We start from the raw sequence: 19102 nt of genomic DNA on the forward strand, positions 1-19102 counted from the left end.
GTGTTTTTTAACCCTATGTTTGGCTCGTGTTATTTTATCTTTAAAATCAATAAATCTTCTCTTCTATATAAAAGAAATATATATTTGTCTAAAACCACGATATATTTCTGGGATATTCACTCCTCAAATAATTTAAATCGAAATATATTGGCAGAAAGTTGTTTTGTACGAGAGAAAAGTATATCTCTAACCATAATCTATACAGATATTGATAAATAAAAAACTCACACACAGATAATCGTAATTTAAAGTTTTATATGGTGATTCTAAAAAGCTATATGTCACTTTCTTAGGAAGGCGCATAACTTTTATTTTAATTTTGGCATTTTTATGGATCACATTTATATATATAATTAATTTTTGTAACATGCTATAGGTATTATATATTTACATGTATTATCATTAGAGATCTCATATTAATTAATAATGTGAATATGAATATAATATTGTATATAAATAAAAAATAATATTCACTTTAAACATTAATTTTATAATGCTAAATTAGATTTTAATTCACTTTTTAAAATAATATTAAAACTTATTTTAGTAAATATTAATTATTATTAAACTTATTAACTCATCCACCGTAGAATTGTTATTAGAACACTTTCAACTATGGTAAACTTTACCGCAATAGATGTATTGACGACACATGACTTCTAACTTCTAAGTTGTGTTAGTGTTAAAATAGAGTTTTAGGTGAATTTAAGGAATTGCGGTATTGCTGGTTCAACGTCACAAAATACAATACTGTTGAATTGTCGCAATTCCTGTGAATAAATTATCATAAATTCATATAGGTCACCACTAGGACCGTAAAAGTGGGCTGGGCCCGCGGGTCAACCCGACCCACCTTGAAAATGGGCCGGGCCAGGCCGGACCAAAAAAATTGAAGTTTTATGGTAGGTGGGTATATTTCAACCCGGCTCACTTTGACCCGGCCCACCCGGGCTGAACCCATGGTGGGCCGCGTAGCCCACCAACTCACCAATTTTTTTTTGCAATAAAAATTTAAGTATGATTTGTAGTTAATTTTGTATAATAGGATATTAAAAATTTTTATTTTGAACTTTTATCATGATTTGTATTTAATTTTGTATGATGAGTTATGACTTATGACTATTAATGATGCTAATTTTATGATTATTATGTTAATTTATAATTAATTTAAAATTTTGAATTTTGTTAATATTTTTTTTTTAATTTTTGGTGGGCTGGTGGACTGGCCCGTATAACCCACCAACCCGTGGTGGGCCGTGCCAGGCCAAACTTTTTTTTTTAAAAATTAAAAGTAGGCCGAGTTAGGTTGGCTCGTTTTTAAAGTGGGTCAAGATGGGCCGGCCCACATGAGCCAGACTGGCCCATTTTGACAGGTCTAGTCACCACCCACCAATATGGCGGTTTGTTTTTTTCATTAACGTCTCTCCATTATGTATAAAAATAAAAACGAAACTTCCTTTAAAACGGGGTCCACAATAAAGATAACATTTTTAGATTAGGCGTCGTTAAATAATTAATTATTAGAGCATCTCTAATGCTAGGTTCTTATCCGGTTCTTAAGTTTAAGCTCTCATTACTTATAAGAAACCTGCATTGGAGTATGTTGACATAGCATGTCAAATTGCTAAAATTTAAGTACCGTTGCTTATATAAGAGATGATTGCTTAAAAATAAAAAATAATTTAATATTTTCTTCCTTCACTAAAGCCAACAAGTATAATAATTAAAAATTTTAAAATTTATTAAAAAGGAAGTATGAGTGATTAAAAAGTAGAGGTGCTTATAAACAATTTTTAATGAAATAAAAATTATAAAAATATAATATAAGTTGCTTATGAGTAACATGACAGTGCGGGATCCATTTAAAGCGGATGAGAGTTATTTATAAATAACTCCCATTGTAAATAATAATAATAATAATTATTATTATTATAATAATAATAATTATTATAATAATAATAATAATAATAATAACATGTGTTTTTTTAATAAAAATGAAAGGTCAATGGTTATTAACATGCATGTGGAAGGCGAGAGAGATTTCCTTCTTTCGGACAATACACGTGAGGGCGTATAATTTGATGACTATCATTAGTATTTGACGTAGGGTAGGGTACAGTAAGAGAAAGATCAAGTCTCTCGCTATTGCTATATATGGGAATATTTATATTCAGAGTTAGATTGTATAAATTTAAAATCAATGCCTTACTTTTATTTTTGTTTCTATTTTTTCCCCAAATTGTGTCTTACCCATCGCTTTCTGTCACCACCGTGAACTCATTAATAATTTAAACAATTTATACATCTTTAACTTTAGAGATATAATTACTTTTAACTTTAGAAATTTCCTACATCTTACTGACTCTTATAAATAGTTTGACTCTAAGTTATAACATTTGACTTATCATCTCTAGATCAAGTATAAGTAATTTTAAGTGTAAAATTTTTTTAATAACTTATTTTTATTTCTTAAATTTTGTCATTTATTCTGAAAAAAGTTCAATACTATTATTAAAAATAGAATAATTTATATATGAGTCTACTATAACATTAACATGTATTTATTAAGCTTGTATAAAATTAACTTGTTAATTATCCTCCAAACAGTGTTCATGTTATAATTATATTAATTATTTTATGGAAGGGGAAGGAAGGACATGATGGTCATTGGATTAATTAGTATTAATATTATTAATATTATTATTTTATTTTTATTATTTTAAGAAGAGAGTTATCAGGAGTTAAGAGAAGTAACCTTACGCATCATTCTCCTGACATTTCCTTATTCATTTCCTTTCTATGTTCTCTGAAGATCAATGAGAACCAAGAGAATGAGACAAACTAGATTCTTCCCACACTTTATCTTCTACTCAACTAGGTAAGGGGGGAGTGAGAAATCTCGCTCGGGGGTGTGAAAATAATTGTTGGGTAACAAGATTAGCCCCAAATCCCTTTCTTGATGCATGTTTTACGAACAGACAAATTATGAAAGTTTTCTGTTTTAATATCTGAGTTTTCTGTTGGGTTTTTAGTTGGATATGATGTGTGAATATGTATTTGATTTCAAAATTAGATAAGTTTTGATATGAATTAGAGTGCTTTTAAAACTCCCTACACAATGATTTCTTTCTAGGAATCTTAACTCCTTAACTCGAATCATTAAGCAACTACTCAATCTTTACTCCATGGGATGATCTATACACTCTTGGTGAAATCAGAAGAAGAAATGTAACGACCCAGCTGGTCACTACACACTGCACAGCACACTAGAAACACCACACAGAAAGGAACAAGTGTATACATATAGGGTCTAGAATATATACATATACATGATCCAAATCTGGATAGAGTTAAAGTGTACAAAATACATCAAAGGCTACTACACCAAGTAGCTAAAACAACAAAACAGCTTAAAAGATCAGCTCCGTCTACCAGCTGCAGACTCCCCACCAGCCACCAACCTATCCCTACTCTGCTCCCATACATAGTATGATCATCGCAGTCCAAACATCATGGAGACAACAAAGGATAAGCTAGTGAAAAGAAATCAACATATACATGTATAACAATATGATTAGTAAACAACTACAACTATCATCACACCAACACAGCTTATACTGCACCACAGCATTCAACAATATCAGCACCGCGAAGTGGCAATATCAGCACTGCGTAGCAGCAATAACAGCGCCACTCAAGTGGCTATAACAGCACCGCATAGCGGCAATAACAACACCGATTTAGCGGCTATAATAGCACCAAAATAGTAGCTAATAACAGCACCGACATAACGGTAATAACAGCACCACAATAGTGGCTAATGATCAACATACAGCCCATCTAACACAGCTCACAACACAGCACAACAAATCAACATACAGCACAGCTAAGTAGTATTCAACTCAGCTTACTACTCACAACTCAGTTCGACATTCTATAGTACAACAATACTATAATTCAGCATTTACAAATCATCAATCACAGCCCAACTCAGCACAACAATATACCTCTATTACAGCTCAACATCATTTCTCAGCACTATCATCTAGTCAGCATAACATATTCATCAATTACAGCTTAGTTCAGCATAAAATAACATCTATCAACAATTTCAGCAAAATTTAACAGCTATCAGCATATAAGTCACCATCATCATACGCGCCCGGCGCACTGATGGTCGCGCCCGGCGTGGCAAAACCAGAGAGCACCATGGGCCAGCGCGCTTGGCGCAAGAGTACTCGCGCCCGGCGTGACCCAGCCTGAGAGCCCGAGGCTCTCACGCGCTTGGCGCAATACAAAATTGCGCCCAGTGCATGCCCAGGCAGAGACTCCAAAGAGCCTCACGCGCCCGGCGTGCCGAAACTCGCGCCCAGCGTGAGGAAGGCAGAGACCTCCCAAGGTCTCACGCCCAGCACAATTTGAATTGCGTCCGGCGCACCATTGGCAGAGACTCCCAAGGAGCCTCTACGCCCAATGAGGCAAAACCATGCCCAGCGCAGCACCAGAAGAACCCAAAAACATGTCACAACTGGTATCGCGCCCGGCGCGGTCCAAGTCACGCCCGGCGAGGGCCAGCCAGAGACTCCCATTCCCCAGCACGCCCGGCGGGCTTGCCCAAAATGGGGTCCCCTGGTGGTCACGCACCCGGCGCGAAGAACAGCGCCCAGCGCGAAGCTCAGCAGCAAGTCCCAAAGTTCAAAAATCTCTTCAAAAATCTGCAAAGACATCCTGGAAATCCACATGTAAACCATCCAATAGCTCACATTTACATCAAAAAGGAGGGAGAAGAGAGAGAGAGAGAGTCGGGGAAAAGAAAGGAAAAAGGAAGGTCTCACAACCTCCCCAACAATAAGATTTTTCGTCCCCGAAAATAGACTTACTTGGGAATAGAAAAGGGTATCGCTCCCTGCACTGCAGCTCCACCTCCCAAGTAGCCTCACCAGTAGCTACATCCCACAACACTTTCACTAGAGCAATAGACTTGTCCCTCAGCTCCTTCAGCTTATGATCAATCACAGCTACTGGCAACTTCTCAAAAGTCAGATTCTCCTTCACCCGCACATCATCCAGCTCCACCACATGACCAAGGTCATGAACATACTTCTTCAGCTGGGATACATGAAATACATCGTGTAGGTTTGAAAGAGACGGTGGCAAAGCCAACCGATAAGCAACCGGACCCACACGCTGTATTATCTGATAGGGACCCACAAACCTCGGTGTCAACTTCCTTGCCTTCAGTGCTCTTCCCACACCAGAGGTCGGAGTCACCTTCAGAAACACATGCTCCCCTTCAGCAAACTCCAAAGTCTTACGGCTTTTGTCAGCATAAGATTTCTGCCTACTCTGAGTCGTCTTCATCCTCTCCTGAATCATCTTCACCTTCTCAGTAGTCTGTAGGATCAGCTCCGGTCCCACAACCACTGATTCACCATCCTGATACCAGCACAGAGGAGTCCTACATCTCTTGCCATACAGGGCTTCAAACGGCGCCATCCCAATGCTAGCATGAAAACTATTATTGTAAGTAAACTCCACCAGCGGTAGGACCTCCTCCCAGCTACCTAAGTGGTCTAACACATAAGCCCTCAGCAGATCCTCCAAGGACTGGATTGTCCTCTTTGACTGACCATCCGTCTGCGGATGATAAGCAGAACTCAACTTCAACTTCGTGCCTAGGGCTTGATGTAGACTCTGCCAAAATCTGAAAGTGAACCTCGGATCTCGATCGGAAATAATACTGGAAGGCACCCCGTGCAACAGTACTATCTCCCTCACATACAACTGTGTCAGCTTTTCCAAGGACCACTTGATGTTGACAGGCAAGAAATGCGCACACTTGGTCAACCGATCAACAATCACCCAGATAGCATCACTATTCCTAGCTGACCTAGGTAACCCCACAATGAAATCCATAGTAATGTTATCCCACTTCCACTCTGGAATCCCAATTTGCTGCATCAACCCACTCGGCTTCTGATACTCAACCTTCGCCTTCTGACAGGTCAGACAGGCCGCCACATATTCAACTATCTCCCTCTTCATACCAAACCACCAGAAACTCTTCTTGAGGTCTTGGTACATCTTAGTCATACCTGAATGTATGCTAAGTCTGCTCTTGTGGCCCTCCTCCAACACAGCTCTCTTCAGCTCAGCATCCTGAGGTAGGCAAATTCTGCCCTTGAACCTCAAGATTCCATCTTCTCCCAGCTCAAAACCAACAGCCTTCTTAGTTCCCAACAACCTAAGAAGCTTCACCAGCTCAACATCTTGCAACTGCTTAAGTCCAACCTGCCTCAAGAACTCACTAGTTATGGTAATCATCCCACAACTAATGTGATCCTAAGCTAGCTCCACACAGAGATTCAGATCTCTGAACTCCTCAACCAGCTCCAGCTCCCTCACCATCATACTAGACATGTGGATGGATTTCCTACTCAGCGCATCCGCCACAACATTGGCCTTGCCAGGATGATACATCAACTGGAAATCATAATCCTTCAGAAACTTCATCCACCGTCGCTGCCTCATGTTCAGCTCCTTCTAATCAAACAAGTATTTCAGACTCATGTGATCACTGAAGACACTGAACCGAGCACCATACAAATAATGCCTCCATATCTTCAAGGAAAACACCACAGCTTCCAACTCCAAGTCATGAGTGGGATAATTTCTCTCATGGTTCTTCAATTGCCTTGAAGCATACGCCACTACTTTCCTGTTTTGCATCAGCACACACCCCAGACCCTGGTGAGAAGCATCACAATACACATCAAAGGGCTCACTAGAATCCGGCAACACCAGAACAGGAGAAGTGGTCAACCTCCTCTTTAGCTCATCAAAACTCCGCTCACAGGCATCGGTCCAAATGAACGACTACTCCTTCCTCGTCAACTGGGTTAAAGGTGCCACTATCTTGGAGAATCCCTCAATGAACCTCCTATAATAACCTGCCAAACCCACAAAACTCTGAATATCAGTGACAGTTCTTGGACGCTCCCACTGCAACACCGACTCCACCTTAGCCGGATCAACAGCAATCCCCTCAACTGAGATCACGTGGCCCAAGAACTTCACCTCATCCAACCAAAACTCACATTTTGAAAGCTTAGCGTACAACTGCTTCGCCTTCAAAATCTCCAGCACTACCCTCAAGTGCTCACCATGCTCTTCCCGGGTCCTTGAATAAATCAAGATGTAATCAATGAACACCACAACAAACTTATCCAAGAATGGTCGGAAGATCCTGTTCATGTAATCCATGAACACTGCAGGGGCGTTGGTCACACCGAACGGCATCACAACATATTCATAGTGACCATACCTAGTCCTGAAGGCAGTCTTCAGTATGTCACCCTCCTTCACCCTAATCTGGTGATAGCCTAACCTCAAGTCAATCTTGGAAAATACAGATGCTCCCCTCAGTTGATCCATCAAGTCATCTATCCGGGGAAGTGGATATTTGTTCTTAATGGTCAACTTATTCAACTACCGGTAGTCTACACACAGTCGACTACCTCCATCCTTCTTCTTTACCAACAACACAGGAGCACCCCACGACGATACACTCGGCCGCACTAACTGCTTCTCCAACAGGTCCTCCAACTGACCTTTCAGCTCAACTAATTCAGCAGGAGCCATCCTATAGGGAGCCACCGACACTGGTCCCACACCTGGAACCAGGTCAATGCTGAACTCCATCTCCCTAACAGGAGGCAACCCAAGCACCCCATCAGGGAACACCTCAGCAAAGTCTCTCACCACATCTATATCAGCTAAGACCCTCTCAGTCTCCACACTCATAGCAGCAAGAAGAAGACAACACTCTGCTCCATCTCTCAGCAATGATTCAGCTCGACCAGCTGAAATCAACAGTTCATCCTCCACCTGAGGAAAAATCAGCCTCCTATTGGCACAATCTATAAGGATGCGATTGGCAGATAACCAATCCATCCCTAAGATTATGTCAATATCCACCAAAGGTAAACAAATCAAGTTCATCTTATACCTCTTCTCATTCACAACAATAGGACAGCCAGCACAGCTCAGAAGCAACTACCGAAGCAGAAGCGGGCGTCGACACTAGGAGTCTCAATCCCAAATCACACACAAGCACACCCAGCATAGCAGCACATGCATATGATATAAAAGAATGAGAAGCATCAGAATCAAAAAGGATCATCACATCCTTACCAACAGCTCTACCCTTCCCCTTCACAAGATCTGAGGAAGTAGAAGCTTCAGCCCCAGTCAAAGCAAATACTCTACCAGTTGTAGTGGGTCTGTCACCCCTCTGAGTATCACCTCTCTGGGCACCACCCCTCTGAGCATCACCCCTCTTTGGTCTGCTTCTAGTAGGACAGTTGGCCAACTCATGACCCATCTGATGGCACTTGAAGCACCGACTCTTCGTGTGTGGACAATCCCTGACAAAATGGAGCCCAGCACACCTGTAACATCTCAGAGTGGAACCTCCACCCTATCTACCTCCACCAGCACCACCAGAAGGTTGCCTAATGACAGGACCCCCTTGTTGAGGTTGGGGCCTATCATATGGCTTCCTCTAACTTCCACCTCTCTTGGACCCAGCTGGTCCCTCTGCAGTTTTTACCACACGGTTACCACCTTCCAACCGCTCAACAACCTTCGCCTTCTCCACCAAGGCCGGAAACTCAGTGATGGCCATAGGCACCACCACCCTCTTCAGCTCATATTTCAGACCCTCCGCAAATTTCCTGCATTTCCAGGCCTCAGCTATACCTTGCGAATAGAAACGAGCCAAGTGCTCGAATCTCATCGCATACTCAGAAACTGTCATCCCTCCCTGGTGTAACCGCATAAACTCAGCCTCCTTGGCGTGCCTCACGCTCTTAGAGAAATACTTCTCCAAGAACATCCTCTTGAAGCACTCCCAATCCACAACCACTCCTCTAGCGGTCAGCATATGGTGAGTACCCCTCCACCAATGCTCAGCCTCCCCAACCAGCATGTACACAGCATATGCCAGCCTCCTCTCTTAAGAACATCCCAGCATTGTAAAGATTTTCTCCAGCTCACAAATCCAGTGGTCAACTACCTCTGGATCTGCCTCTCCCTTAAACTGTGGAGGATGGCATTTCCAGAACTCAGCTAGGTCCCGGCTCTCCTGTGACCTCGTGGGCCTTGCTGTACCAGCTGCAGCTCTATCAGCCTCCGCCCTAGCAAAATAAGCATTTTGCTGTTACATAGCCATAGCCATCATCTCCATGGCACGGGCTATCTACTCATTGGTTCTAGTCATTGTCTACAAAAGTAACAGCATCTTTAGTATACAATAACTAAACCAAACAACAATCAACAGCACAGCAAAATATCACAGCAATCAGCACAACAAACAACACAGCAAGACAACACAACACAGAGCTCAACACAACAAAAGCCTAAAAGAACCACCCCCAAAGAGTGTCCACTAGACTCGAACTGCTCTGATACCACTAAAGTGTAACGACCCAGCTGGTCACTACACACTGCACAACACACTAGAAACATCACACAGAAAGGAACAATTATATACATATAGGGTCTAGAATATATACATATACATGATCCAAATCTGGATAGAGTTAAAGTGTACAAAATACATCAAAGGCTACTACACCAAGTAGCTAAAACAACAAAACAACCTAAAAGATCAGCTCCGTCTGCCAGCTACAGACTCCCCACCAGCCACCAACCTATCCCTGCTCTGCTCCCATACATAGTATGATCTTCGCAGTCCAAACATCATGGAGACAACAAAGGGTAAGCTAGTGAAAAGAAATCAACATACATGTATAACAATATGATTAGTAAACAACTACAGCTATCATCACACCGACACAACTTATACTACACCACAACATTCAACAATATCAGCACCGCGAAGCGGTAATATCAGCACTGCGTAGCAGCAATAACAGCACCACTTAAGTGGCTATAACAGCACTGCATAGCGGCAATAACAGCACCGACTTAGCGACTATAACAGCACCACAATAGTGGCTAATAACAGCACTGACATAGCGGCAATAATAGCACCACAATAGTGGCTAATGATCAACATACAGCCCAGCTAACACAGCTCACAACACAGCACAGCAAATCAGCATACAACACAACCAAGTAGTATTCAACTCAGCTTACTACTCACAACTCAGTTCGACATTCTATAGTACAACAATACTATAATTTAGCATTTACAAATCATCAATCACAGTCCAGCTCAACACAACAATATACCTCTATTACAGCTCAACATCATTTCTCAACACTATCATCTAGTCAGCACAACATATTCATCAATTACAGCTTAGTTCAGCATAAAATAACATCTATCAACAATTTAAGCAAAATTTAACAACTATCAGCATATAAGTCACCATCATCATACGCGCCCGGCGCACTCATGGTCGCGCCCGGCATGGCAAAATCAGAGAGCACCAAGGGCCAGGGCGCCTGGCGTAAGAGTACTCGCGCCTGGCGTGACCCAGCCTGAGAGCCCAAGGCTCTCACGCGCCTGGCACAATACAAAATTGTGCCCAGCGCATGCCCAGGCAGAGACTCCAAAGAGCCTCACGCGCCCGGCGTGCCCAAACCCGCGCCCAACGTGGGGAAGGCAGAGACCTCCCAAGGTCTCACGCCCAGCGCAATTTGAATTGCGCCCGGCGCCCCCTTGGCAGAGACTCCCAAGGAGCCTCCGCGCCCAGCGAGGCAAAACCACGCCCAGCGCAACACCAGAAGAATTCAAAAACATGTCACAACTGGTATCGCGCCCGGCGTGGTCCAAGTCACGCCCGACGAGGGCTAGCCAGAGACTCACATTCCCCAGCACGCCCGGCGCACACATCATTGCGCCCGACAGGCTTGCCCAAAATGGGGTCCCCTGGTGGTCACACGCCCGGCGCAAAGAACAGCGGCCAGTGCAAAGCTCAACAGCAACTCCCAAAGTTCGAAATCTCTTCAAAAATCTGCAAAGACAGCCAGGAAATCCACATGGAAACCATCCAATAGCTCACATTTACATCAAAAGGTTCAAAAACAACATCTTTTTACACATGCAACCACAGACAATGAAATTCCCAAAATTTATCAAAAACCCCAAAACCCCACCTTCAGCAATTTCAGCCATAAACCATCAACAATCAAATGAGTTCCTAGACTCATTTTCAGCCAAAACGCAGCAAAAATCTAACTTTCCTTACCTCGGTGAAGAAATCTGAGCTCCGGGAAGAGAAAGATGAAGAACGGAGGAGAAGAGAGTCGGGGAAGAAGGAAAACAACTCAAAACTACACGGCTCCACAACAAGATCAACACCTAATCTGCACTTCCACCTTGAAACAACAAGAAAGAAAGATCCAAGGCCAAAGAGTGAGTAAGGAGAGTGAAAGAGAGTTGGGAAAGGGAGGGAGAATAAAGAGAGAGAGAGTCGGGGAAAAGAAAGGAAAAAGGAAGGTCTCACAAGAAAAGGTCTTCCTTGTCTCCATAACTTATCTCTCTAAAACTTTTCTTTAGAATTTAGAGAAATGAACTTACGAAATTCAAGTTTTTTAAAAATCTTATGTACCTTCCCATTGTTTTTGATCAACTTTGACTTTAACTTATCAGCTCTAAACAACTTACTTCTCAAGAATCCTTTGGCCCTTAGAACCTTATAAAGTAGCTAACAACACATCAAAACATCATAAACTACATATATTTCATCATCATGCAATTAAAGCATCAAAACATATCGTGTTACAGTAACACCGATATAACTACTTAATCTTTTTAATAAACAAATAAATAATTAAAAATAATTATACAAGAACTAAAACATTTATAAGTTTTAGGGAATGAAAAACCAATAAAAATATAAAATCCAAAATCAAACTTATATATTTTACAAGAATTAAAATTATATTTAAACTTAACAATAGTACTTTTTGTTGTTTTTCCAATTTAATTGGAGAAGGGCAGTCATTCGAGACACACTGTTTTAATTAACTTGTCAAATTTTCTTAATAAATATTTAATTTTGATACCTATTTATATATCATTTTCCCTTATCTTCTTACTTTATTTATCAAGACCGTAACATTAGAGTATAATTTTTTTTCTATGCTTAATTGATTTCAGTTATTTTTTTTAATTGAACTTCTTACGACTCATTTAAAATAAACAATTTACTATTTGTCATTTTAAACTAAATAACGACTTAATTATAAAAATTATTAAAATAAATTTTAAAAAAGCTTAATTTAATATTTTTTTCTCTCTGAAATATTCTTTAAAAAAAATAACAACAACAACAACATCGCTTTATTTTTTTGAGTTTTCAATTTTTTAATAAAAATAAAAGGTCAATGGTTATTAACATGCATGTGGAAGGGGAGAAGGCTTCTTTCGGACCATACACGTGAGGGCGTATAATTTGATGCTTATCATTAGTTATTTGATGTAGGTTTGACTGATATACTTTAAAAGATAAACTACATTTGTAATTATTAATTAAAAACCAACGATTAATAATTATAATAAAATCAAATTCAAATAAAATTAATTATAATATTAATTGTTAATTTTTAATTAATAATTTCCTACTATATTTTAATTCTTCAACAATATTTTACTACTTACATTTGTTAAAATATTATTATATTATAAATAAATAGATTATTTTATAACATTTGTTTTTAAAAAATATTATTATAAATAGAGTAATATTTTTTATTTCAATATTACTTTTTTTAATTATTTTCAAAATCACAGTCTCGAATAAAAAAAATGTCATATAGGTTATTTTACAACATATTTTTTTTAAAAAATGTTACTATAGATAAGTAGCAACTTTTTATTTCATTATTTTTTTTTCTAATTACTTCTAAAATCAAAAGTCACACATTGAGTAAAACAAATATCACAAAGAATATATTTTTGTCATCTCTAATTATTTCTCATAATTATACGAGTTTAGAAGATATAATGTATAAAATTGATAGCAACATCTATATTAAAATTAATTATTATTTTTTATAAAATTAACAAAAATTTAACAACATCATTAAATCTAAAAAAAATATTTCATTTTGATAACATTTGGAAAGTGTTATCTAATTGCGCAAAAATACAATTAATTTTTTTTAACATAAATTATATACAACATTTGATAATATATTATAAAAATAAATTAACAATATTTATATATAATTAAATAACATTTTTAAATATTACTAAAAGTTTTTGTTTTTTATGTTGTAATATCACTATGTTTTAAAAGATCATTTTCTTCCTTTAAAGGAATAAATCTTCCCTATTATGAGCATACTAACATCAAAAGTTAGATTTGATAAATTTAAAATTAATGACTTTTTTTTTCTCAAATAGTTTCTTACCCACTGGTTTCTGTCACCAACATGAACCCACCCATCGTGAATCATTTCTTTTTTTATTTATCATAAGTTGTATAAATATGAAACATGAATAGTCAAAAGGGAGTTTTTACTGTAACTTTATTAATTAAAATGTTTTGGAACTTATAGTTTTTAAATTAATAAATATACGGTCATGTTGTATCAAGTCTTTCCTATCTTATTATTAATTATTTATTAAATTTTTTAAAACCATAAAATACATCCAATTCCACACTTTATTAAATAACAACGAAAATAATCACAACTTTAATGGTTCACATTCTAAGAGATAAAAAGAGTCAGTAACGAAAAGATTAAGAACTTTAGATTCCTAACAAAGAGTTGGTCCGACGAAGATCAAGGTTTAACCTAAAGGTTCATGAAGCTTTGAACCCTTCATTAAACATTTTAATCCTCAAAAACTCCTTTAGGCCTAAAAACACTCGTGGAAATTGTAATAATCTGTTATGCTTCCTACATTGAGCGACTTAACAACTAGTAGCAGAAAATGACTAAATGCCTAAGATTATATATATCTACAAATACCTGGATATGTAGCATGCATATAAGTGTAAAGCAATTGTATAAGTATAAACTAGTATAAATATAGTAATTCAATAAATGCCAAATATATAACCTAAGTTATTGGTCAAGCAACATCTATATACAAGATTACACAACAATAGCACCAAAAAATATCAATTCCACCATTCACTAAATGGCCTCTACTGTAAAACACTTCAGACCTATCCTTACTCTACTCCCATACCAAGTATGATCATAGTATTCCAACCACATGGAACACAATAGTAAGCTAGAGTTCAAAGATTCGACATATATAATGAAATATGAACAACAATCATATAATCACATATTCAGCTAAGTTCAACATCGCAACACAATCGAACATTTTCAACATTTGATATGAACAACACAACTTAATCAACACAACATTTGCACAATTATCAACCAATGCATCATTACACATTTCAATTATAGAGATCTATTACAACACAAGTGAACAACACAAGTGAGCAAAGTTTGAAAATGCAGAACCTAGATCAAAGATGACGTGTGAGTACATTATCATCATTCTTGTATCTAGCATACAAGTAAAGCATTATCCTGCGAAATCTTAACTAAATTACTCGGCCTAGCATGCCTAGCTTTGTGCTACACATACTTCAAATTCTTGCGTGATGCTGAATGAAGATAAATATCCAGAATGAATCTAATCAGCAAAAACGAATACCAATATTACACGAGTCCATATAACCTGTACCCACTTGTCATCAAGTAATCATGTTTAATAATTTGTCGTCCAGTATATTATGTATGACAACTAATAGCGATCAAATTTGTGCTAAATAATGCATTTTATGTGGTGTATAACAGTTGGGCACGTACTAAACAAGTGAAAAATCCGGCACAAAAGAATGCAAATAAATGGACTCCAGTTCATATAAAAGCTAATTCCTGTCCTGACTCCATTAGTATTGAGGGTAAAACAAACGCAAGAAAGGGCAATACATAAAAGCAGGATGATACAACGTATAAAAAGCTTCATTACACTTCAGGGGAAAATAGATGAAAGAGAACAATAGAGTATGCTAAGGAGGAATTTGGATCCTCTCCTGCCATCCAAATTGTGCTAAGGAGTCTATCAAAAGTTATCTTCATCATCGTATTTATCTTCATCTTCATATTTTTCCTCATCTTCGTCTTCGTCTTCATCTACATATTCATTGTCTTCTTCATCATCTGATTCCAAGCAATACCTAACGGCTTCATCTGAATCTAATTCCAAGTAATTCCTGGCAGCAATGGCGTCACTCGAACCTGATAGCAAGTAATTTTTAAGGGGTTCACGGTAATCAGCAGGGTTGTGAAACCAAGTTGGAGTACCCAGAATGGCCTTCTCCAACCAAAACTCTTCTTGCTCTTCTTTCTCCGCCGTCATGCTTTCGTAGATTAGTCCCATTTCATACAAGGCATTCTTCAATCGAACAGTCTGACTTCCGCTAAATAGATACTTGATATAATCTCTGGCTAGCTTTGTGAGTTCCTCACCGGTGAGGATATAAATGTACTGGAAAGAAACATATATATGTATGAATAAGAAATGGCCTATGTCCCATCATAAGTTTGCATATGAACACATATTCCAAGCTCAAAAGCCTGATACACTCTTAAGTACCTCAGCAATTAGCTACTTTTATCATTAAACTCTTATGTACTTCAGCAATTAGCTACTTCTATTATTAATTTACATTTGCCAATGCAGTTTAAGCTGCAAGTGTTCTTCCATTAATAATATACAAATATGATCTTTTTCTTTTGTTTTGTTACTTCCACTTAAACTTTACTCCTTCCAGTTTTCACAATTCACATTTTTGCACACAAAATAAAAAGAATGTTCAAGAGTTCTGAGTTAATGAAAATCATTAACTTATTTGCACACAAACCAATAGAAAGAGAGAGAGAGTACCAGAAATATAAAGCCAAGGGTTGCTAAAACCACTTGGAGATTTTCTTCCCACATTGCAGCAGGGCTTTCCTCTTCTGATTCACCGGAGCCATCAGGACTGCCACCGCCACTACCACTGTTTCCACCTCCTCCTGGTGGTTTCACTCCACTGCCACCACCATCATAATATTCACCCTTTTCAATTTGCCGCCGTAAAACATCTTCTATTGATTGTCCCTTAAACTTTCCTATAGCTTGCTCAATAGATTTCCATGGGGAATTCTGATAACATTTATAATATCAGTAAAATGTAGGAATATCGCAACCAATATATACATAACTAAATGAATAGTTCTCTTTTACTCCCCACAGATTCATTACAGACAGAAGTGACAATTTTGTGCTGGAGAGGTATTAAAAAGAAAAGAGTTGCTTCCAGTGAATCTAGTCTATACTATTTTAATGGTTTGGACTACTGCTCAACATATTTCAGGTAAAACAGAACAGGAAAAGTCTCCTGCTGCTTAAGTCCATCATTTCCTAACACATACTTCTTTAACTAAAATTGGAAATTTTCCTTATGGTCAATGCATGATTCAACTCATGATAACTCCGGACCATCAATCAATACCAACAATAAAATGTTTCAAGAGATAAACAAGCAAGGAAACAAAAAAAAAAAAAAAAACAGACAAAAAAAGCAAACAATTTCTTTTCCTATGACTAAGGGGGCTATATTGAATTAATAGAAAAATCAAGGGGGTAAGGTACACAACTAAATAAACTTTGAATTTTCTAGCCCAATTTAACTTGGACTTTGAAAGCAGAACACTAAACTGTATTATTTGGATGCACAGTTTATAAAGAAGATGATGCAACTGAAATCCATTTCATAAATATCCCAGGTACAGTAAAGTATCTTGGGTGGGGATTTCTGTGTCAGATAGATCATATACATTGCACTCCATTATTTCATAAAAGTATTATTCGAATGTTTACCATAAACATCAATAAGTTATGACATAATAACCGCAACAAAATAAACTGTAACTCAAAAGAAAGTGCAATACCTCTTCGTCATTTCCCATCATCCCTTTTCCACCGGCTAAGCAAATATGAAGAGGTTTCTGAGATTGTGAAATGGGCCGCCATTTCAAGCCAAGTGATTGTCTTGGTCTTAGGCCGAGTTTAACGCGAGAGCAAGGATCAAAACGCTTTGGTAAAATGCACAGTTTAGAATGAAGCCTGTGCACTTGAGATATACTTTTGACACAAATACCAGGATGGCAAGCAGTGACTTGTGCGGTGTTCATTTTGTCAAACAGCTCAACTACCCCAAAATTTCAAACATTACACTAGCATTTCACAAAATCAGGCTTCAATTCAAATTGCTTAGTCGAAATATTTAAACACTAGCTAATACACTACTGCACATGCACCAAGAGACATAATGTGAGACATTATCAAAATTGTTTTCTTCAATAATTTCCAAAAAAAAAAAAATCAAAATTACATTGCCCTCTCAACAACTTGACAGCTTCAAATCCAATAACGAAAATTTCACAGAAAAAGTAGAGGAAAATAATCATTATTCATTACATACCAACCAGGACGAAAAAAAAAAAAAAAAAAAAAAAGCAGACCCAGAAAAAAATAACATCAATTAGGGGTTGAAATGAGTTTGGAATGCATACAATCGAGCCCTGATAGAAATAAAATCCCTTCTATTAACACGTATTATTTTCCTGATGGATTATTAAAACACTGAGTAGCATAGAGAAAAGAAAAACGAAGATTTCAAACGAAGCGTGAGTTGAAGGGATGAAAGAGACCGTTACCTCTGTAGCGAAGTATCCGATGACACTCGTTTTTTTCCTCTCGCTGGTTAGTTCGTTCTCGTCTCATCCACTGCTACTAGAGAGCGCTGTGCTGCAAAACGCAACGCTTGTGTCGTTTTGGGCTTCACAAACAAGGCTTTTGAGAGTTTGCAGTTTCATCAGAGCCCAACAGTTGTTTAACTAAGAGCATGCATGTAGCTTAACTGCTTAAATAGCTCTAGTTAATATCCTCCATTGAAACTCTGTTTTCTAAAGTCTTCTTGAATGTTTATATTACTTTATTCAGTTCTATGTTGAGCAACTCGTAATTAAGTTACCATACTTTTATTTTAATGATAAAAGTTATATTTAAACAAGTCATAAGTTAATATACTTTCACTCTAACGAAAAGATTTTAAGTAACTCAATGCTCACCTTTTTTATTTGTACCTAATTTTAAATAAATATTAAATAATAAAATATTATAATTTATTAAAAATAACATCTTTATTATTTAAAAAATGGGCAATTATGATTTTTTAAAGTATGCACAATTAGAGATGAAATGGTAACAGTTTTTCATAATTTTTTTTTATATAATTATAATTATAAGAGAAGAAATTTCTAGGAAGCTTGGGTTAATTGATCATTGTGGAATTATTTTTAAAACTAATTACTTAATGAAACTGTTTTAAAATTATTTACACTTGTTTAAAATAGAGTCGCTATGAGCGATTCTAGTGTCGTGTCAAATTTTGTTTTTTTAAGAAGTCATGAAAGACATGCAACAAAATTAAATTAATTTTGTAACAAAACTAATTAATGTAATTTTTTTAATGTATAACACTTTAAAAAAATTATTTTTTTTAAATATTTTTTAAGGCTAACGTAGTTTGTTAAAAAAATTAATTTTTTAATTTAATTATTCAATATAAAATATATAACTAAAATATATGTATATATATATATGAATATAAATATAAATTTAATAACGTAACTAATTTTATTTTATTTTCAGTAAAACAAAAATTTAATAAATTAATAAATAATTAAAAATATAAAATAAATATTATTTAAATATTTGAAGAGTCGCTATGGAGTATAACTACTATTTTTTATTATTTAAAATTTAATTTATATAAATTTAAACATATTAATATTTTTAAAATATTAATTTATTTAAAAAAATTAAAGATAATATAATTTCTTAAAAAATAAAATCAAAAATAAAATTCAATTTTTTGTATGAATTTAAATATTTATGAATTCAATAAAAAAATTAATTAATTTATAAATTTTTTTTTTATGAAGTTAATTTTATAATATATATATGTATAATGAATATAAATATAAATATATGAAAGTAGTTTTTTTTTATTTGAACTGAAATTAAATTTTTTTAACAAATTAT

The 19102-nt window shown here is 36.6% G+C and overlaps 1 protein-coding gene across 2 annotated transcripts; it reads right to left on the reverse strand.

Annotated features, from left to right (window-relative positions):
• Positions 1-14844: 14844 nt before the first annotated feature.
• LOC109810817 (uncharacterized) lies at positions 14845-17880 on the reverse strand. Of its 2 annotated transcripts, none has more exons than XM_020374384.3 (4): positions 17713-17880; positions 16945-17204; positions 15896-16156; positions 14845-15496 (listed from the first exon to the last, which is right to left on the reverse strand). In XM_020374384.3, exons 1-4 carry the CDS (start codon positions 17777-17779, stop codon positions 15071-15073), a joined length of 1014 nt encoding a protein of 337 aa, XP_020229973.1. In that variant the 5' UTR covers positions 17780-17880; the 3' UTR covers positions 14845-15070. The 2 variants fall into 2 exon arrangements, with proteins under 2 accessions (XP_020229973.1, XP_020229974.1); XM_020374385.3 differs by having other exon boundaries at positions 16945-17229; positions 17713-17871.
• Between the last annotated feature and the right edge of the window lie 1222 nt (positions 17881-19102).

Source organism: Cajanus cajan, chromosome 11, assembly GCF_000230855.2.
Source record: "Cajanus cajan strain Asha chromosome 11, NIPB_CcT2T_4, whole genome shotgun sequence".
NCBI classification, from domain to species: Eukaryota; Viridiplantae; Streptophyta; class Magnoliopsida; order Fabales; family Fabaceae; genus Cajanus; species Cajanus cajan.

What these genes read in the sequence shown, in the direction of transcription:
- LOC109810817 (XM_020374384.3), bottom strand. Translation starts at nt 17,779, where the DNA reads ATGAGACGAGAACGAACTAACCAGCGAGAGGAAAAAAACGAGTGTCAT. An exon ending in TCGGATACTTCGCTACAGAG is followed by an intron (nt 17,205 to 17,712) that starts GTAACGGTCTCT and finishes ATTTTGGGGTAG; the next exon opens with TTGAGCTGTTTGACAAAATG. An exon ending in TGATGGGAAATGACGAAGAG is followed by an intron (nt 16,157 to 16,944) that starts GTATTGCACTTT and finishes AAATGTTATCAG; the next exon opens with AATTCCCCATGGAAATCTAT.